A 16,822-nucleotide genomic window follows, 5' to 3' on the forward strand; every position below is an offset into this window, starting at 1 on the left:
AGAACAGATCTCTGATATTTGGAGGACAGGATCCTTTTGGCCAACCCTAGTTCCTACAACTGTGAGCAAGGTTCTCTGGGAACAGATGCATGACTGCCTGCCATGGGGCTAGAAGGGTGAGGTGTGGGTAACTGCTACTGTGCCAAGAGCAAGCATTGATCAAAATTAACCTCAATTTACAATCCAAGCCTTTCCCTAGAAGTTGCAAGCATTCAACTGACTGCAAAGTTTCATAATAGTTACATCAGACAGATTCTGCCAGTGCCATCGTTGTCTAGGTGGGAAGACAGATGCCTGGTGCTTCCGACTCTGCTGACTTCCCAGAATATTCTCTAGTTCTTAAGCCCTTTGTTGGTAAATTGGTTCTTCGGTTGTCCTGCTGCCTGCTAGGACTCAGGTTTTCTAAGGCCCTTACTGCTTTTCTGTAAGCTTTAAATATTCAAAGTTGTATTCATGTATTTTTTTTTTTCATTCTCCTTGGCCTTGTGGGTTTAATTAAGCCTTTATTAAAAAACATAAGTATTTATTGTTTTTAGTGGGATTTGGGAAGGAAGTGAAAATAGATGAGTTTGTTTAGTCTTTATCTGGGAGTCTTACCTCTTCATGTGCACTTGTCTTCTTCAACTAGACTGCAAACTCTTTGATTTAGCTGAGTTAGGGATATAATTCTTTTTATCCCTCTCAGCAGCTAATTTATTGCTTTCTACATAGTAAATCATAATCTGCTGGTTGAACTTGTTAAGTAAGGCAGTGAGGCTAAGTAATTGATATAATATATAACAAATTGGTAATCATTTTAATCCCAATGCAATTATTAATGTACTGTGTTCATTGATATATATAATTATATATAACATATATTATATAATATACTGTAGCGATTTATATATTTCTGCATTCGGTGGGGTTTTTTTTTGTTTGTTTTAGCTTATCAGTTATCATTAGTGTTAGTATATTTTATGTGTGGCTCAGGACAATTCTTCTTCTTCAGTGTGGCCCAGGGAAGCCAAAAGATTTGACACCCCTGTTCTAGCTATGTAGAAACACATACTGTACTGTACTACTGGGCACCAAGTCAATGCTTCATAATGTGAAAAAGTCCTCAGTATATTTAGGCCTTCTTAATAATAAATTTCATTGTCTTAATTGCATGTACGTTTCGTTTAACCAGGGATTTCTTAGGGTAACGGTCACTAATGTGTCGAAGTGAAGATGGAGACTAAGAAAAAACCCAGTCATGACTATTTATTGCCCTTTCTTTTTTCCTCGTTCTCTGTGTTAACGTATTCTTCTCAGTGAAACACTAGACAAACTTCTCTTAATCTAATGTAATTCTCTATGATAGTTCATATGAATTATGTAAGGTTCAATTTAAAACAATGGATTCTTAAGATAGTATATACTCTAAAGTTTGTCTGGACCCTAAATGAAAATGAGTGCTTTGACAGTTTATGTCCTAGGCTAAGTCAGGGTACGAATATGTATCTATTAATTATCTTGTCTTTCCAGTCCAAACAGGGGCTTTACAGAAATGCACTGTATGAGTGGCCATTCCAATTTTGTATCTTGTGTATGCATCATACCGTCAAGTGACATCTACCCTCATGGCCTAATTGCCACTGGTGGAAATGACCACAATATATGCATTTTCTCACTGGACAGTCCAATGCCACTTTATATTCTAAAAGGCCATAAAAATACTGGTGAGTATAATAATACTTTGGTGTTTTTCTACTTGAAGTTTTATCCCTTTGAAAGTAAAATTTACATATCCATTTTCTCAAGTTTTTATTATAGTTTGTTTTACCTGTAGCTGTGGTTTGGTAATGGAAACCCTTTTGGGCTATCTTAGTTCTGTAAAAATTCTGTTACAAATTTACTGTGATCAGTAAAGGTTGATATGCTTATATATGTAAAAAGTAATCTGTTCAGTTATTGGCCGGGAGCGGTGGCTCACACCTGTAATCCCAGCACTTTGGGAGGGTGAGACAGGCAGATCACTTGAGGCCAGGAGTTCAGACCAGCCTGAAAAACATTGCAAAACCCTGTCTCTACTAAAAATACAAAAATTATCCAGGTGTGGTGATGCCCACCAGTAATCCCAGCTACTCAGGAGGCTGAAGCACGAGAATGGCTAGAAACTGGCAGGCAGAGGTTACAATGAGCCGAGATCCTGCCACTGCACTCCAGCCTGGGTGACAGAGTGGAGACTGTCTCAAAAAAAAGAAAAAAAAGTAAAGTGTTCAGTAATAAAAGAGGCTATATAATTTGAATATACTTCATAACTTTGTTTTTTAACTGTTTTATGCAATGAATGCATTTATTCAGCAAACTAAAAGTATTTAATTAAAGACCCAGAAGCAACGTGTTTAGGGCTCTGGTGTTATTGAGGAGTATTTAATATATTTGAATATTATTTTCTGTGATTTGTGTATATTGCAGATTCTGTGATAATTCTGGATTTCTGTGTGGCTTAACCGTTCTTTATTGTAGAATGACATGCTTAATTGGTGCAGTAAGTGTACTTCTTAAAAAATATAAATGAAATAGTTTGGAACATTTTTCATAAACACTTAAATTCCTTTAAACAATTTGTATAATGTGCCAGGCACCATGGCTCATACGTGTAATCCCAACACTTTGGGAGGCTAAGACAGAAGGATTGCTAGAGGCAAGGAGTTTGAGACCAGCCTGAGCAACATAGGAAGACTCCATCTCTACAAAAATTAAAAAATTAGCTGGACATGGTGGGGCGTGCTTGTAGTCCCAGCTACTCATGAAGTTGAGGTGAGAAAATTGCTTTAGCCCAGGAGTTGGAGGCTGCAGTGAGCTGTGCCTGGGTGATGGAGTGAGACCCTGTCTCTAAAAACAAAAAAAATTTTTTTTTTTTTTTTTTTTTTTTTTTTTTGAGACAGAGTCTTGCACTGTCGCCCAGGCTGGAGTGCAGTGGTGTGATCTCCGCTCACTGCAAGCTCCGCCTCCCAGGTTCACGCCATTCTCCTGCCTCAGCCTCCCGAGTAGCTGGGACTACCGGCACCTGCCACCACGCCCGGCTAATTTTTTTGTATTTTTAGTAGAGACAGGGTTTCACTGTGTTAGCCAGGATGATCTCAATGTCCTGACCTCGTGATCTGCCCACCTTGGCCTCCCAAATTGCTGGGATTACAGGCGTGAGCCACTGCGCCTGACCAACAAAAATAATTCTTTATTTTAAATTATTTTTTAGTTTTAATTTTAATTTATTTTGAGACAGAGTCTCGGTCTGTCACCAGGCTGGAGTGTAGTGGTGTGATCTTGTGATCTTGGCTCACTACAGCCTCTGCCTCCTGGGTTGAAGCGATTTTCCTGCCTCAGCCTCCAGAGTAGCTGGGATTACAGGTGCCCACCGCCACACCCAGCTTTTTTGTGTTTTTTTTTTTTTTTTCGACAGGGTCTTGCTCTGTCACCAGGCTGGAGTGCGGTGGCGTGATCTTGGCTCACTGCAACCTCTGCCTCCCGGGTTCAAGCAGTTCTCCTGCCTCGGCCTCCCGAGTATCTGGGACTACAGGCGCGCACCACCACACCCAGCTAATTTTTGTATTTTTGGTAGAGACAGGGTTTTACCATGTTGGCCAGGATGGTGTCGATCTCTTGACCTTGTGATCTGCCCAACTTGGCTTCCCAAAGTGCTGGGATTACAGGCGTGAGCCACCGTGCCTGGCCCATTTTTGTATTTTTAGTAGGGATGGGATTTCACCATGTTGGCCAGGCTGGTCTCGAACTCTTGACCTCAGGTGATCCACCCGCCTCAGTCTTCCAAAGTTCTGGGATTATAGGCGTGAGCCACTGTGCCCGACCAAAAACAGAAAGAATTTTTTAAATGTTTGTGTGCATGTATGTGTGTTTGTATGAGAAATCTTCAATACAGAGGGATACAGATTTTTAAAACTTTATTATAGAAGTCAAATGTACACAAAAGTAGAGATGTCTTATTTTTGTTTCATCTTCCCCCTCCTTCCACTACATCATTTTAAAATTTCTGATATTCTACTGTTTCATTTATAAATACATCCTTCATTATGTGGCTCTAAAATAGGGGTTGGCAAACTTTTTCTGTAAAGGATCAGATAGTAAATAAATTTTCTGCTTTTCAGGCCATATGGTTGCTATCATAACGGCTCAACTCTGCAGTTGCAGTGCATAGCAGCTATAGACAGTAAATAAATGAATGAGCATGTCTGTGTTTCAATAAATCTTCATTTGTGAACACTGAAATTTGAATTTCATATAATTTTCACATGTTAGAAGATTGCTTTTGATTGTTTTTCTCTCAATTACTTAAATAGGTAAAAACCATTCTTAGTTTGTTAGGTATACAAATACAGGTGGCTCACCGGCATTAGTTTGTTGACCCTTCTAAAAGATAAGGACACTCTCGCCCTCTAAAAAGAAAGAATAACCACAATATTATTATCACACCTAAAACAAAACAAAAACTAATTTCTTGTCAACTATCCAATGAATGTTCAAATTTACCCAGTTGTCTCATAAATCTTTTTTTACAGTTTATTTGAATTCTGACCCAAATAAGGTCATCTTTTGTTTGTTTGTTTGTTTGTTTGTTTGTTTTGGAGATGGAGTCTCGCTCTTTTGCCCAGGCTGGAGTGCAGTGGTGCAATCTTCAGCTCACTGCAACCTCCGCCTCCTGGATTCAAATGATTCTCCTGCCTCTACTTCCCAAGTAGCTGGGATTACAGGTGCCCACCACCACGTCCAGCTAAGTTTTTTGTAGTTTTAGTAGAGATGGGGTTTCACCATGTTGTCCAGGTCTCAAACTCCTGACCTCTGGTGATCCATGTTGTCCAGGCTGGTCTCTAACTTGTAACCTCTGGTGATCTGCCTGCCTCAGCCTCGAAAAGTGCTGGGATTACAGGCATGAGCCACCGTGCCCAGCCCTACATCTTTCAATCTGTCGGTTTCTTTCTTTTTTCCTTGTTTAAAACCAGATTATTTTAGCTGTAGAATTTCCCACAATCTCAGTTTTACTGGTTAAAGCCTTGTTTCCTTTAATGTGTTCTACAGTCACCTATATTTCTTGTAAGCTGTTAGATCAAATAGCTTTATCAGGTTCAGATTCAAGTTTTTGGCAACAGTATAGGTGGTATTCTGTATTTTCTATTGTATCACATCAGGAAGCACACAATATCTTTTTGTGATATTAAGATTGATCAGTGGGTTCAAGTATTGTATCTTTCTTTCATTATAAAGTTCCCATCATCCTTTCACGTAATGGTAATTTTTAGCAGCTACTGATGATCATTGCCTAGATTCAATATTTTATTAAGGTTTACAAAATGTTTGTACTGTAATTCTAATATTATTTCTGCGTTTGATCACCAACACTTTTCTGTATAGATCTTTCCACATCAACTGGTTACCATGTGGGACTTTTATACAGAAAAGACAGAATAAATGCTTGCCTTGACCCTTCTCCCAACTTATTTACTGGTTTTCAGAAGGAGTTGTTTCCTGAATATCTTTTTTTTTTTTTTTTTTTTTTTTTTCAGTTCTCAAATTGTTCCATATCTGGCCATTGGAAACCTCTATAAATTGGCTCCTGACACCTTTTTATAAGACCTTCAGTAGTATTCCTTGCTTTCTAATATTACAGAATATTCTAGGTTCAATTTGTACATTTCTTGCTCTAGACCTCAAACCAGCACTTTTGCCAAGAAGTCCTGTTTTTTTTTTTTCTTTTACTGGGAAATGGTATTTTATCCAATTATATTATACTGATTTGTGGAAGAATGTAAAGAGCACCCAGGTTACAACTATTAAGATCTCAGGCTAGGCGTGGTGGTGCATGCCTGTAATCCCAGCACTTTGGGAGGCCGAGGCGGGTGGATCACTTGAAGTCAGGAGTTCGCGACCAGCCTGACTAACATGGTGAAACCCCGTCTCTGCTAAATACAAAAAAATTAGCTGGGCATGGTGGTGCATGCGTGTAATCCAAGCTACGTGGGAGGGTGAGACAGGAGAATCACTTGTGCCTTGGATGCAGAGGTTGCAGTGAGCCAAGATTGCACCATTGTACTCCAGCCTGGGCAACAAGAGCGAAACTCCCATCTCCAAAAAAAAAAAAAATCTCAGTGATGTAACATATGAGTATTTCTCATTAACCCTGCATGTTCAACATGGATTAATAAAGGGACTGTGTTCATCAGATTTTCTCAGGGACCCAGGCTAATGGGGCTTTCTGTCCACACATGCTTCAGTAGTTGTTGGAGCAGTCAAAGGGCGATGTGGTTAATAAGGCACTGGTTGGCCAGGCGTGGTGGCTCATGCCTGTAATTCTAGCACTTGGGAGGCCAAGGTGGGTGGATCATAAGGTCAGGAGATCGAGACCATCCTGGCTAACACGGTGAAACCCCATCTCTACTAAAAATACAAAAAAATTAGCTGGGAGTGGTGGCGGGCGCCTGTAGTCCCAGCTACTCGGGAGGCTGAGGCAGGAGAATGGCGTGAACCCGGGAGGCGGAGCTTGCAGTGAGCCGAGATCACGCAGCTACACTCCAGCCTGGGCGACAGAGCAAGACTCCGTCTCAAAAAAAAAAAATGTCAGCTACCATTTTTTGTGGTGACTAAGGCAAGTATCGTGGCTATGCCTAACTTCAAATGGAGGAGGAAAGTACCATTCTCCCATGTGTCCAAAAAGGGAGAGTTACCACAGCATGCTTTCTGGTCATCATGATTCAGCTTCATCAAAAATCCAAAAGTCTCCTCTGAGTGACACTAAGTATTCTAAACATCAGGGAGGTGATGCTTATAAGTAAGCTGTCACCCATACCCAATATACAATTATGGAAAAGGAATAGGATAATCAGAGCAAACACTCTCATTCAGAAGAGGAAGCAGTGCAAGACAACAGTTTTTAATCTAGAGCCATTCTGAAATCCAAATAAGTAGCTCTCTCAAGGATCCTCAGCTCAGGGTAGAGAGACTTTTGTGATTGCTTCCTTCTGGTCTAGGAAAAAGGTTTCCCAATCCAAGGTTCTTTATGGCTATGCTTCAACCCCCAAGGATATTCTTCTTTCCTAAGATAATTTTTCTTTTTTTTTCTTTTATCTTTTGAGAGAGGGTCTCACTTTCTTGGCCATACCAGAATGCAATGCTGCTCTCACAGCTCACTGCAGCCTTGACCTCCCATGCTCAAGCAATTCTCTTACTGGGACAACAGGTGCGTGCCACCAGTCTGACTAATTTAAAATTTTTGTTTTAGAGCCAGAGTCTCACTGTATTGCCCAGGCTGGTCTCAAACTCCTGAGCTTAATTCAAAATGCTAGGATTACAGGCATGAGCCACTCCACCTGGCTAATTTTTCTTTTCTTTCTTTCTTTTTTTTTAAAGACAGGATCTTGCTGTGTGACCCAGGCATGAAGTACAATGGTATATGATCACAGCTCACTGCAACCTCTGCGCCCTGGGCTCAAGCAATCCTCCCACCTCAACCTTCCAAGTAGCTGGGAACACAGGCGCATACCACCACGCCCAGCTATTTTTTTGTATTTTTAGTAGAGATGAGGTCTCGCCACATTGCCCAGGCTGGTCTCGAACTCCTGAGCTCAAGCAATCCGCCTGCCTTGGCCTCCCAAAGTGCTGGGATTACAGGTGTGAGCCACTGTGCCTGGCATAATTTTTCATATTTGTAATTTTTAGCCTGCATAATTTTATATCAAGAAAGTAAGACATTTAATTAACCACTTCATTACTGTTGGACATTGAGCTTGGCTGCAGGTTTTATAGTCATTTTCATGAAAGCAGCCTTAAATATTTATATAAACAGTGTTTCAAAATCATTTACATTATCTCCCTATTATGATTTGTTAAAGCTGGAAGGATTGTGTAGCTCACTTAAGTTCTGCTCACTCATTTTACAGACAAGGAATCTGATTTTGAGTAGTATTTCTGCAGTTACGTGGCTTGTAAGTGGCACAGCTAGGCCTTGTGCCCAGGCAGTCTGGCACCAGAGTCTGCTCTTGACCACTGTACTCTTATGTGTCTCTGCTGAATTGAGCCTTAGTTAGCTAAGATACTGCCACTTCAAAGAGTGTTTTTAAAATTGGAATGCTTTAGTAACTTTCAATGTTGAGCATTTTTCTGTATGAAAATGTGTTATCCAATGATGTTTTTTCCTTAGTTTGTAGTCTATCATCTGGAAAATTTGGGACATTACTTAGTGGTTCATGGGACACCACTGCTAAAGTCTGGCTGAATGACAAGTGCATGATGACCTTGCAGGTACAGTAGTTCTGTGAAAATATTCTAAAGAATAATTAAGTTGAATGATTCTGTGGCAACTTAAATTGATACTCATTTTACTCACAGGGTCATACAGCTGCAGTGTGGGCGGTAAAGATCTTACCTGAACAGGGCTTAATGTTGACTGGCTCAGCAGACAAGACTATTAAACTGTGGAAGGCTGGAAGATGTGAGAGGACTTTTTCAGGTAAGATCAGGGTAGACAAGTTTTATAATATCATTGCTTTTTATTTGCTCAGATTTTCTCAGAAGTTTGAAAGCATGAAAATATTTGAAAAACATTAGTATATTTAAGCTATTGAGTTAATGTAATTTGTCTGATGAGTTAATATCTAATACCTTTAAAAAAGAGATAATGAAACCTGTCATAAAACAGCCAAGTGTAGACTGATAAATAGCTGTCTGATAAGCTATATATGTGTATGTGCTTCTGCGTATATGTATGTAATTTTTGGTACATAGTTATATTTTTGGTTGTCATTTTAATACTTTTAGCCTGAAACTTCTAAACATAAGCCTTACTGGTGGTCAGTCAGCAGTGTTATCTTCATATATGGAAGAAAGCATTATTAGTATCTTTATATTGAAGCACATTTTTATAACGAATTTCAAGCTTTGTTTATGTTGTGGTTTATGGTGAGTATTCTTTTTAAACCCCAGCTATTAAATAATGCCAATACTGATGCATCTGCTATCTAATAGTAGTATCACTTATTTGTAGGGTACTTAAATATTTCTGTTAATTTTAATTGGTGTTGCTTTTCCTTTTTGAATTTTTTCATTAAAAGTTGGTAACTACCCTAGATAATATGCAAGAAGTCCCTTTGTACAGATAAAAGTATCTTTTGGCTGGGCGCGGTGACTCACACCTGTAATCAGCCCTTCGGGAGGCTGAGATGGGTGGATCACTGGGGGCCATGAGTTCGAGACCAGCCTGGCAAACATGGTGAAACCCTGTCTCTAATAAAAATACAGAAAAATTAGCCAGGGGTGGTGATGCACGCCTGTAATCCCAGCTATTCGGGAGGCTGAGGCACAAGAATCTCTTGAACCCTGGAGGCAGAGGTTGCAGTGAGCAGAGATAGTGCCGGTGCACTCCAGCGTGGGCAACAAAGTGAGACTCCATCTCAAAAAAAAAAAAAAAAAAAAGAAAGAAAAACCAAAAAAGTCTCTTTTGATGGAAGGTGGATGATGACTAAACATCCTTGTGTTTCTGCTTCAGTATATACTATATATGTATGGATCAAGTCATTATTAATCTGTGATAGCTACTCTTAAGTCAACAAATACTGAACATAGGAAATCTGACTTCACAAGCTTCAGAGAATGTTTTGTTCTTAAATTTATGTGCTACTCTTTGTTATATATTTTTTTATATTTGAATATTATATATTTTATAAATTACTCTTATTGGGGAAGAAAAATTAAAAATGAATTATCAGGTGAAAATGAATTATTGGGGTCAAAATACTATTTCTGGAGGTTTTTGGAGAGGATAGGATGAATATAAAATAACTTCCAAAGACTGGTGATAAAAAAATATTGCTAAACCTTAAATACAAATTTTTGTTACCAGGCTTTCAACAGAAAAAAAGATTTCTCTAACTTGAAAATTAATTTTTACTACTCACTGATATGTTTTATAATGTTAGTAAAATGTATAGAGCCATCAGCCAAATTATCAGTTTTATTGATTTGCATTATTGTTTTTTAATGCAGGGCATGAAGACTGTGTAAGAGGTTTGGCAATTTTGAGTGAAACAGAATTTCTTTCCTGTGCAAATGATGCTAGTATTAGAAGGTGGCAAATCACTGGCGAGTGTCTTGAAGTATATTATGGACATACAAATTATATTTATAGCATATCTGTTTTTCCAAATTGTAGAGGTAAGATTATTTTATGCTATGTATTTAATGTTTTGTATTGAGCATTTTTCCATCCTATTTGTGAGATGGAGGGAGGAGGGCTGATTACTTAATTCAGTTTAGTATCTGTGACTTGAATAATTTAGTAAATTTATTTCATTAAGTATCTTTCTCCTGTTTACAAAGAAGAAAATTGTATGGCCATCTTTATATTAATTCAGATTAGATTGTTGTGTTGTAAAAAGTTCTTAGGTATCTGAAGAAACACTGTAAGATGTGACATGAATAAAAAATGTGATTTTGAAGTTGTATATGTTGTAAGTGACAAACATGAAATTTAAAACTAATTTTAAAACTCTTTGGGTTTCAAAAAGTCAGTGTATCTAGAAAGATGGTATGTATAAATGTACTTAATTTTATTCAAACTAATACTTCCTATATATTCATTAATTTTAGACTTTGTGACAACAGCAGAGGACAGATCTCTGAGAATCTGGAAACATGGGGAATGTGCTCAAACTATCCGACTTCCAGCTCAGTCTATATGGTGCTGCTGTGTGCTCGACAATGGTGACATTGTGGTTGGTGCGAGGTATTTATATTCTAGTCAATCATTAAATGTTATATACTCCAGGCCTCCAGTAGGAACTAGAGTGTACAGAGATAAGCCATAAGGAATTTCGGGTGACTTGGGGAGACTATATGGACACTTCAATTACTAAACAAAACAGTAGTAGATATTATAGCTTTCATACTAAGTGATGCATGATATACCAGTATTGTACTGCAATTGTGCAGTCAAGATATTGACTACAAAAGAAGTTAGAGAAGGTAGAGATTGGTGTGGGAAAACTTTGTGTAGAAGAAATTTGAATTGGAGTTTGAAAGATTATGAGTAAGAAAAGATACGCAAATTTTTGTCAAAGCTAAGAGTAAGTTTCCTTCATGAGAATGAATACAGCATGCATAGGAAGTGAAGTAAAATGATGGAGTACTAATGCTGGGATAATAGGTACAATGGGGCTTAACTGTGGAGAACCTTTAGTGCTTTCATGCTAGGCATTTTTTAGATTCATTGCATGGGGTTGAAGGGTTGTGGTTCTTGAGCAAGAAATAGGATTGAAGCAGAACTTATGAATTATTAAATATGTAGACTGGATTTAACTGCTGGTGACAATGGACAGGAAGGTAAATTAGAAAGCAAGTACAGAAGGAGTGTGACGTTATAAGACATTGGCCCCACAATGCTAATGGGTAGGAAATAAGTAAATGAGATAATCCAGAAGGAAAACAATCAGAAAAAGGATGAAAGAAAAGGATAAAGCTTCAAACTGTTAGTGATTGGAAGTCCTCATTAATAAAAATGGAGAAGTGGGAGAATTGGTTGGGTACAGAAGGTGATGACTGTGGCCTTAGACTTCCTGAGGTCTGCAGTTGTGGTAAGCCACACTCATGCTGGTGGATCATGGTCATTTGAACTGGAGCTTAGTATAAGAACTGAGGCTAAGATAAAGATTTCGCAAAGCTTCCAAAAGCAAACCATAGAACACCATTCTCTGAGGGAAGAAATACAGGGGAAGAACAGAAGACTAAGAACTAAGTTTTATGATATACCATTAGTAGAGAAAAAGAAGATAGTAGGTTAAACAGAACAAAGGAATTTAAATGTTCAAATTTCTGGGAGACAGAAAAGGAGAGATTTTGGAGGAAGATTGTCATCAGTGTCAAAAGTGAGGAGTCAAGGAATGGAAAGTTTGAAAAGCATTTGGATTTGGTTTGGAAGATGTTATTAGTGACTTTTGGCATCAATCACATTTTGAATAGAAAATGACAGAAAAAAAGGCAAATAAGAGGAAATAAAGGTTTGGAGGAGATGGATGAAGGATCATAGACTACTCTATAATGCTACTCTAGCATTGAAAGCAATAAGAAGGCCAGCTGCTGTGGCTCACACTTGTAATCCCAGCACTTTGGGAGGTCCAGGTGGGAGGATCACTTGAGCTCAGGAGTTCGAGACTATCCTGGGTGAGCTACCGAGACCCTGTCCCCATACAAAAAAAGTCTTTAATTAGCTGGGCATGGTGGCGTGCATTTGTAGTCCCAGCTTCTCAGGAGGCTGAAGTGGGAGGATTGCTTGGGACCGGGAATTTGAGGTTGCAGTGAGCTGTGATTACCGCCCCTGCACTCCAGCCTAGGTGACAGAATTAGACCCTGTCTCAAAAAAAAAAAAAAAAGAAAAAGAAGGTGACAGCTATAAGAGATAGAGGGTCTAATAAAGTGAGTGTTTTATTTTTTGGCTGGGGCAGGGGGTGGTTTATAGGCTTAGTTTTTTTCCCTCCTAAGCATATGAAGAAAAACCAATAGAAAGAGTGATGTACATGCTTGTGGACGAGTAAGTTAGAAACAGGTTTCCTGTAGAATGGGCCAGGATTAATACAGTTGGAAGTGTCTAAATTGCTTCTCCTATCTCAAAATTTCAAATTAAGAAATCATGGAGATAAAGTAATTTTTCTGAGAAAAGAGGTTAAGGACGGCCATCTAATCCAAACATTAGGCCTTTTTTTTTTTTCCTTGATTGAAGTTACATTGCTAGTTACTGGCATAGTAAAGGATGACCATATTTTTCTACTGAACATCTGCTAATTTTAAGCCTTACGTTGGGTCTTTGAGCCCTTTATAAACTAAACTAGCCCACTACCCTTCTCTATATGGTAATAACTATGTAATATTGACTTTAAAAGTACATACTATAGCTCTAGATTCTTATGATGGTAAATATTTAACTTGGAATTGGAAATTGTATAAAATACATATTTCTCTGTTCTTTGTCAATAACTTCTCTATTAAATAGTTGATATAATAGAGAGTAGCATCTGCTGAAGTCAGCACAGTGCTGTAATCAGCAATTAATAACATGCTAATGTTTTTCATATTCACAAATACAGTTTATTTTTACTATGGATCATTCAGGTGTGATAATGTTAATGTATTATGGCAATGACTTTTAAAATCAGTTTATTTTTCCTTACAGTGATGGCATTATTAGAGTGTTTACGGAATCAGAAGATCGAACAGCAAGTGCTGAAGAAATCAAGACTTTTGAAAAAGAACTGTCTCACGCAACCATTGATTCTAAAACTGGCGATTTAGGGGACATCAACGCTGAGCAGCTTCCTGGGAGGGAACATCTTAATGAACCTGGTAAGTATTTTATTGTACCTATTAGAAAAAATTCACCATATTTGGCTTTTGGAACAATCAAGAGAAGAAAAATAAATGTTGTTTTGCTTGTGTTTTAGTGTTACTCTTATTGCTAGATGCTGATTTTTGAGGATTTTTACTATTACATATAATCACTATGAGAAACCATGTTCTTGCCTCTGTCTCCCAGAAGACTTTGAATTAAGCTTCTCATAAACAGGAATTAAAAAATAAATCTCCCAACACTTAGATCATTTACAGTAGACACTCAAAAGGCACTCATTTAATACTTTTTGGTTGATTGGATTCTCTGAGAGGGGTTACAAACTGAATATTAAAATGAGTTTAAATACAAAATTAGCCAGGTGTGATGGCATGCGCCTGTAGTCCCAGCTACTCAGGAGGCTGAGGTGGGAGGATGCTTTGAGCTCAGAAGGTTGAGGCTGTGGTGAGCCGAGACCACACCATTGCACTCCAGCCCGGGTGACAGAGTGTGACTCTGTCTCAGAAAAAAAAAAAATGAGTTTAAATCAAGCATTGTCTGTGTAATGAGTTGGGAATCATTTGAGTTTGAAATCAGAAGACAGTAGTCATCTCAAATGAAATCTTGGGTTGGATGTATCTCTTGACTGCATTATTATACCAATGCTTCTCAAGCCTTGATTCACGGACCTCTGGGGATTCTGAGATCCTTTCAGGATGTCCATGAGGTCAAAACTAGTTTTTGTAATACTAGATATTATTTGAATTTTGTACATTATATTAATATTTGCACTTATGGTGCAAAAACAATGGAGGGTAAAACCACTGGTTCACTAGTATGTAAATCAAGCCAGGGGCTTTAAACCATTCTGGTAAGTTACTATGTTCTACTTGCATGCAGTTGTAGTTTAAAAAAATAAAAATAAAAACAAAAAAAAAAAACAGTTTGCCATTGAGCATGTCCTTAATGAGGTATTAATATTAAGAATTATCAGTTTTATTACATTTTCACACATCTTTTTAAATATTCCGGGTGAGAAAACCTAAAGTAGACATAAAGTAAATCAAAATACTGTGGTGTCTCAAAGAAAAGAACGTGTGCAGTCATTTGAGTTGCAGGCTAAACTACCAATTTTTTCATGGAGTGCTATTTTTATTTGAAAGAATGACTACGGTTATTCAGGCTTTGGTATTTGGCAGACGTTTTTTGAAAATGAACAAATTGAGAATGTTCCGTCAAGGAAAATAACTGACAATATATGTTGCCAAAGATAAAATTCAAGTGTTTGAGTGAAAATTGAAATGTAGGAAAAATGTGTCTCCACCAGGAACTTAGTAGCTTCCCGTTTGTATTGCTACTAGCAGTAATAATATTAACAAATGCCATTTTTTAATATTGAATAATAAACTATGAATATGCAGAAGATCTGCGTAAGTCATTGAACCATTATTTTTCCATATGACTAGTATCTGATACCATCTCAGACATGGGTAAAAGATCCATTCAAAGTACAAGATAGACCAGTGGATTTTAGTATAATAGAGCATGAAAAATGCATTGATGTGGTTTCAGATTGTACACTGTAGCCTTTAAAAAACTACTATTTCTGGCCTATCCACATTTTCGTCTTCTTTTTCAACTACCTACGTGTGTTAGGCTGGATTTTCTTTTTGTAGTCAACCAAAATAACAAATTGAAACAGATTAAGATGGGGTAAGAGGGGAGATTAAAGTATGATGGACTAGGCCAGAACTGGCATATATCACATCCACCCAGATTCCACTGACCATTACTCAGTAATGTGACATCATGTGACTGCCCAATGCAAGGGGGCTAGATAACGTAGTCTCTGGCTATACAACTACAGCTGTATCTAATGGAAGAAGATCATGATTCTTTGGAGGACGGATAGCTGTCTCTGCCACTGAAGGCCTTGTTGAGAATGTGACATTTGTGTAAAGTTGTTAAAGAGGGAAAGGAGCAAATACTGCCAATATCTGTATGAAGAGTATCATAGGCAGAATAAAAAGCTAGTGCAAAGGCTCTGTGGCTGAAGTTGGGAGATGAGAGGACAGGGGGAATAGTAGAAAGTAAGGTCATATAGGATAGTGGGGACAATTTATATTTGGTCTTGTACACTACTCGAGAGTTTAGGCTTTTACCAAGTGAGATGAGAAGCATTGATGGGTTTCAAGCAGAAGAGTGTCAGGACCTACTTAAACTTTTGAAAAAATTGCTGAGGTTGCTGGGTGGAATATACACTGTCGGGGGCCAAGAGCACAGGAAAGAGCCGTTGAATCAACCCAACTGAGAAATGATGGTGGCTTGGACCAAGGGATGATGATGGAGATATTAAGGAGACAGTTTTCTAGATATATTTTAAAGAATGAGCTGATAGAAGTAGCTGAAGGGGGTGCTGAGAAGCAGCTGAAGGAGCGATGGGGTTGAGAGAAAGGTATCAGATTTTTCTACTTTTCGGTTTGAGCCACTGGATTAATGGAGAGCCATTTACGGAATGAAATGTGTTAGGAAGATATATTCACTAATAAAACTTGTTTTATTTTTGATGGGCCAGTTGCTTCCTAGTAGAATCATGTTTTGTTAACCTTCCTTTGATTAATAATATTTCCTTTTAACTGTTATTTTCTTTTGGCCACATTTTTAAATATTTGATACAATTTTATTTTAAAACAAAATCCATATTCTCTTATGTGTAAATTTTAATGTTAAGAATTTTCTATCTAAATGTTTTTCAATTTTACACTGCCATTCTACCTTTGATTCTTAAAATTTTTATTTTAAGGTACTAGAGAAGGACAGACTCGTCTAATCAGAGATGGGGAGAAAGTCGAAGCCTATCAGTGGAGTGTTAGTGAAGGGAGGTGGATAAAAATTGGTGATGTTGTTGGCTCATCTGGTGCTAATCAGCAAACATCTGGAAAAGTTTTATATGAAGGGAAAGTATGTCGACTTCTACTTTCTAATTACTATTGTCTTAAATATTAGGCAAATTAAAGGTTTCCTTTGCCCCATAGTGATAAAATTTTCTTTGTTTTGACATTTAAAAATCCATTACTGTGGGAAACTAATCTTTTTTTTCCCTGTCTTGAAATAGATATTTTAAAAGTATCTTTCCTTGTAGTGAGAGCTGCATTTGAGAGACAAATTATCAACTGTCTGTCACGTAGTAGTTTCTATACAAAAGCTGTTCCCAACCATTTTGGATTGGGAGCTTCTGTGCCACCTTTCATTTAATGCCTCATGCCTGGCTATATTTAACTTGACAAGACATGAGAGACCCTGCAGGGCAGTGCTTAAAATGCCAGCATGTTTTGGTGAGTAGGGCACAGCAACAGCTGATAATTTTGACCTTGGTATCAACCAGTTGGAAACTCTCCTTTGGCTCTAGAATTAATATGTAGTTGTAATCCATCCTTCATCCTCACCCCCATCCCCTAATGAAATACTAATTTT

General features: G+C 37.9%; 1 protein-coding gene across 1 annotated transcript in view; it reads left to right on the plus strand.

Moving 5' to 3' along the window:
• Nucleotides 1-16,822, plus strand: part of PLAA (phospholipase A2 activating protein) — a 40,862-nt gene that overhangs the window by 10,456 nt on the left and 13,584 nt on the right. Inside the window, exons 2-8 of the mRNA XM_032138274.2 lie at nucleotides 1,510-1,703; nucleotides 8,177-8,277; nucleotides 8,365-8,485; nucleotides 10,018-10,185; nucleotides 10,621-10,756; nucleotides 13,196-13,365; nucleotides 16,152-16,309. Of these exons, the coding sequence (XP_031994165.1) occupies nucleotides 1,510-1,703; nucleotides 8,177-8,277; nucleotides 8,365-8,485; nucleotides 10,018-10,185; nucleotides 10,621-10,756; nucleotides 13,196-13,365; nucleotides 16,152-16,309 (1,048 nt within the window). The remainder of the gene's footprint in view (nucleotides 1-1,509; nucleotides 1,704-8,176; nucleotides 8,278-8,364; nucleotides 8,486-10,017; nucleotides 10,186-10,620; nucleotides 10,757-13,195; nucleotides 13,366-16,151; nucleotides 16,310-16,822) is intronic.

The sequence above is a fragment of the Hylobates moloch genome, unplaced genomic scaffold (assembly GCF_009828535.3).
Source record: "Hylobates moloch isolate HMO894 unplaced genomic scaffold, HMol_V3 SCAFFOLD_19, whole genome shotgun sequence".
Lineage (NCBI taxonomy): Eukaryota > Metazoa > Chordata > Mammalia > Primates > Hylobatidae > Hylobates > Hylobates moloch.